This window comes from Plasmopara halstedii (assembly GCF_900000015.1).
Source record: "Plasmopara halstedii genome assembly, contig: Scaffold_3060, whole genome shotgun sequence".
Classification (NCBI taxonomy): domain Eukaryota; phylum Oomycota; class Peronosporomycetes; order Peronosporales; family Peronosporaceae; genus Plasmopara; species Plasmopara halstedii.
The window spans coordinates 2,205,289-2,210,126 of NW_020189964.1; the positions used below are offsets into that span (position 1 = coordinate 2,205,289).

Consider the following 4,838-nt stretch of genomic DNA (forward strand, 5'->3'; position numbering starts at 1 on the left):
TAGTTGGCGACCACGTCACACTCCTGTCTGACGTTTGCTTCAACAATACTAGCGATAAAAGTCTCGATACGGGTGAGACGGCGCGTTCTCTCACCCGGCTCGACCACACTATCGCTAGCTTCGGGTATCTAATCTAAAAGTTACTGGCCCCCTTAACCGCTGCCGCCCCTAGTGCAGGCTGTAACCCTAGCAAGTGACCGTTCGTGGATCGCTTTCGCGATCTACGAATGGTTTGTAGCATCTCTGCATCAGCGCGACATTCGGCTTCAGGCAATTTAATACCGCAATTACAGTGTGATTAAAGCAAAAAGCGTGATTTTCGCATGCGCAAGCTGGGCACCCTTCGCAACGATTGTGCAGGATTCAAAATGCACTTTTGTATGTGAATATATTTAAGTTTTGATTTATACAAAGATGATGGATTCCTAAATGAAGAGGTCGGGGGTCAGCGTGTGCTACTAACCGCACGTCAAGCGACAGAAAAAAAAATAATGATGAGATAGGTAAAACGTATTAATTTGGGATTAGTCTCAATCAGAACATTCCAGAATATATGTACTCTTGATATACCAAAGTAAGTGAGATAAATAGCTACGTTAGAGGTTCTCAATCCGCAACTTGTTGAAGCATACAAGTCCAGCCTCTGTGCGTTTGTTCTTGAGTCGAAGCTTACTCTTTTTAAAGTGCACGGTGTACTGACATAAATGTCGTGCAAGTTACCGCGGGCAAATACCCCATATCAAGCTCTAAGTACGGCGGACGAGATCAGACGCGGTAAGACCATTGTATGGCTGAAAAGACTCTACATACACATCAAGGTTTCAGCTAACGTCAGTCGATTCTTTTCATCCGTGCCCACTTATCGACCGCAATGCAATGCATATTCGAGTTCACAAAATAGATGCACTTGTATCTCCAAGCCTGAATTTCTACCAATGGAAATCGCCACGAATCATTTATATGAATAGCTTGATTCTTGAATACTTCTGAGATAACTGTGTAAATTACGTATATTATGTTTTGACTGAATGAACATGTTAAGCACCATCGAGCAGGCCAAGCGCATCGTAAGCAACATTGCAGTAAGGCTACTTAAACGCGCTCACCAGTTGCTGGTAATTGTTTTCTGCAGGCCGCACACCAGGCCGTGGATGAATATGTTAAAAGCGGCTTTGTGGTAGGTGTTGGCAGTGGCTCCACCATAGTTTACGCTGCTGAGCGCATTGGAGAGCTCGTTAAGGGGCATAAACTTTCCGGTATTAAATGCATCCCTACATCTTTCCAAGCTAAGCAGCTTATCGACAAGTATAAGCTTACGCTTTCAAGTTTAGAAGAGTTTCCGGTGATCGACGTAACCATTGACGGAGCTGATGAGGTAGATTTACAGCTAAACTGTATCAAGGGTGGTGGTGCTTGTCAATTGCAGGAAAAAATTGTAGCTTTTGCTGCCAAAAAGTTCGTGATAGTTGCCGACTACCGCAAGGAATCTAGATTTCTTGGCGAGAAATGGACGCAGGGCGTACCTATTGAGGTCATTCCTATGGCTTACGTGCCGCTTATGAACAAGATCGAGCAGGATTTTGGTGGCAAGCCCGTGCTTCGCATGGCTAAATGCAAGGCAGGACCGGTGATCACGGACAATGGCAACTTTGTACTTGATGTCGATTTCGGCGTCATAAGTAACCCGAAGACGTTGTGTGATTACCTTAAGTTGTTGCCTGGTGTGGTGGAGGTTGGGCTCTTTTGCGGCATGGCAGATAAAGCCTTTTTTGGACAGATAGATGGCTCGTTCACAACTCTGGTCGCCAAAAAATCTGCATAATATTTTCGTGATAATATATTACTTAATCGTTGCAAATTTGTCTCGAAACATAAGATTGTACCTTCATAATTCTTCATTGTCAATCGAACAAAATGCCAACGCCGAAATTACAAACTTACATGCAATTCATAAACACTTTCCTAGGAATGCTCAAGAGTAAGGGCAACTATTCGTTGATCTCAAGTTGGTTAATGAAACGGTCAAGGCGTACTTGACGAAGGAGATTACATTGGCCGTCAGCATCAACTGTGGTTTGCACTTGTGCTGAAGTCCCATCCGGATAACGGTGGGCGTAAAAACAGCTAGTTCCAAATGGACATGCCCCTCTGTATGCAGCACAGCAAAGACGGTATTCAACACAGCAACGGTCCTATATCTAGACCAAGCAACGAAGCATACCTTCCTTCATCGAAGCGGCGACACGAAACGCCATTTAATTTCTTCTGTTAGACGAATGTCACAATAACAGTGAGTCCTATTGATACCCGGGTGATTGTCCAAGGGGGCATACTCGGTAAGCTTCCACGAGGGCTTTTTTGCGACCCGGGTTGTTGACCATCCGACTTGATGGAATAATGAAGCTTGTCTTGGTCTGACACACAGGACACTGACGCACTGTCTGCTTTGGCTGAATTTCACTGCTTCGCCAATTTCTTAAGCAAGTAAGACAAAAGGAGTGATTGCATCCAGACAGCAATCCAAATCGCTCATTTTTTCTTATAATATTTTCGTAGCAAATGTCGCATTGCAGACCCTGGGATAAACGAATCTCTTCCTCTATCGCAAGCTTCTCATCCTCAGATTCTACGCGCTCGAACAGCGAGTGAGAATAAAAGCACGATTTTTCGTACCGACACTTCCCTTTAAGGAAAAAATTGCACATTTTGCTAGAAAAAAGTGAGGAGCCATAGTAATGCAAGCAACCAAATACCAATCTACAACACTATTAACAGTTCAGGACGTACGGTGGTGTGGGACGCTGTTCATAAAATGGCATTATTTCGTGTTTTTGGTCTTTCTTGGCAGCCTCACCATATGATTCTTTCGTCATGGACGGTTTGGATTCGGCAATCGCTCCTTTCAAGTCACTTGGATCTCCATAGTAATACAGTTCTAGATATTTTAGCGTATTGTAACAAGAAAGATTAAGTCCTTAGCACATACCACAACATTCCATTCGTTCCGACCTTCCTCCTTGGTAATAAAGTCCCTGAGCTCTGTCGCTTCTTCCTCCCCGTTGTAGTCAACACCGTGCCCTCCGCCCGACATATCAGCAGTATGACTACCTTTTTTTTCCACTTTATCTATCTGAGACTGTAGTGTACGCGGTCCATCTGTCGCGACTTCAGCCTTGTTCTCAAGTCTTCCTTCCTCTTCCGAATGTAAATACGGACAGTTGTTCCCATTGCAGCAATTACCATATTTAAAAAACTTGCACGAGATTCCATAAAAACCCGGTTCCAAAATTTTCTCGCCAGTTTTGGTGTTCACACGCAAAGCTGACCCCTGAGCTGGAGCCGTGTGCAGGAACTTGCACTCGCCTCCATCGGTGCATGTACCGAGTAAGAAGAACTTACAAAGCGGCGGAATCATCGCTACATCGTCGCGAGCCGCGTGAAAGAATTTGCAATCCCTACCATTACGACACCTGCCCGCCGCGAAGAATGAGCAAGGCGTCATTTTCTTGAGAACAGAGCGCTGGTACTATGGATTGATTGGCGAAAAACAACTTAATTTGCAGCAGGCGGGACCAAAAATATGCTAATTTTGGCATCTGCTGAGCGTTATTTTTGGAGATCGAATTCGATTGTTGAAAAGAAGAGTGTTATAAAGATGAGTCCTACTTGTCCTGTAAAAGCCAAACTGCTCGGCTAGCAGAATCCCTTCCAAGAATAGAATTATCATCGACTCATGTTGCGCGTCTTCTAACATCAAAGGGCAGATAGATACATCTGACTCCTTACAAAAAGTACTAGGAAACACTGTGTACAGAAACAGATTATTGAAGTGCAGGGAGGAATCAAATCTTTCCAAAATCAGAATTTTTGCTGTAGTCTGATAATATTTTAGTACAGGCTTCACCTGATAAGTAATCGGGAAAACAACTCTAATAACAGTCTCGTTATCTTCGCAGCAGCGGCAGAAATTCTGCTGGGGGAAGCTTCGCTAAGAATGCTGACGTCACGAATGGGGATACATCATTATTAGGTTCGATATCACATAAGGTAGAAAAACGGACAACACCGTCAAGAATGCCAATAGTTAGCTTACCGAATTCAGCCTGACTGTTTAACGATCACATCCTAAAACGATTGTATCAGATCATGAGCCAACAGCCCTTGGTCTTCTATACGGCCATACCGAGCCGTAACATTCGATATTCTTAACAAGAAAATCGAAGAGGGATTATGCCATATCGGCATAGTTTGTACAGTGCTTGTGCAATGAAAACAACCTAGGAAGGGTTTCTCGGCAAAATATACACCTTTTTAATTTAGCGAATACCCTTTAAAAGGCGCACACCGCTCAGTAGTGCTCAATGCGATTCCCCACATCCAACTTCCTGTTTCACTCTGCACTATATATCTATGGTCTTCTGTTTATATGTGGTTAGACGCGGCAGATCAGCCGCGTCAAAAGACGACTTGCAGTGGAGCTGCCGTGGCTCTTTCACTTGGCGGAAGCTTGATTAAGGTCGGTGACCTTCGTTCTCTACTTAAAACCAGTGCGAGTGCAGCGGATCGTAATCCGCTTCTTTCTGGAGTTTAACCCAATACTAATGAACTCTTCCGTCCATATTGAAAACTGTATTTCTCGGTTTTATTTGCAGCAAAGCCGCCTACATCTAAATCTTTAGGTTTTTCTATCTACATAGTAAAACCTAATTGAATGTATAAGTACTGACAGTTCCAGCCACGTACTGACTTGTTTTTAAGTGTAATCATACAGTGGGGTGGATACACCGTAACAAGAAGCCACCACGTGGCAGGATTGCCAGTAGTAATGCATACTACTA

The 4,838-nt window shown here is 43.9% G+C and overlaps 3 protein-coding genes across 3 annotated transcripts; 2 read left to right on the forward strand and 1 right to left on the reverse strand.

The window, feature by feature from the left end:
* Positions 1 to 704: 704 nt before the first annotated feature.
* On the forward strand, positions 705 to 1,004 carry PHALS_15200 (uncharacterized protein; the record flags this gene model as incomplete). The annotated part of the gene is made up of 1 exon (XM_024720344.2): positions 705 to 1,004. The coding sequence occupies one exon, from the start codon at positions 705 to 707 to the stop codon at positions 966 to 968; it is 264 nt and encodes an 87-aa protein (XP_024585552.1). The 3' UTR covers positions 969 to 1,004.
* Positions 1,005 to 1,034: 30 nt separating this feature from the next.
* PHALS_06960 (ribose 5-phosphate isomerase a) lies at positions 1,035 to 1,822 on the forward strand (the record flags this gene model as incomplete). The annotated part of the gene is made up of 2 exons (XM_024720345.1): positions 1,035 to 1,067; positions 1,133 to 1,822. The coding sequence occupies 2 exons, from the start codon at positions 1,035 to 1,037 to the stop codon at positions 1,820 to 1,822; spliced, it is 723 nt and encodes a 240-aa protein (XP_024585553.1).
* Positions 1,823 to 1,844: 22 nt separating this feature from the next.
* On the reverse strand, positions 1,845 to 3,415 carry PHALS_06961 (Predicted E3 ubiquitin ligase; the record flags this gene model as incomplete). Its single annotated transcript, XM_024720347.1, has 7 exons — positions 1,845 to 1,883; positions 1,942 to 1,962; positions 2,034 to 2,148; positions 2,222 to 2,265; positions 2,334 to 2,709; positions 2,788 to 2,935; positions 3,010 to 3,415. 7 exons carry the CDS (start codon positions 3,413 to 3,415, stop codon positions 1,845 to 1,847), a joined length of 1,149 nt encoding a protein of 382 aa, XP_024585554.1.
* Positions 3,416 to 4,838: the final 1,423 nt, after the last annotated feature.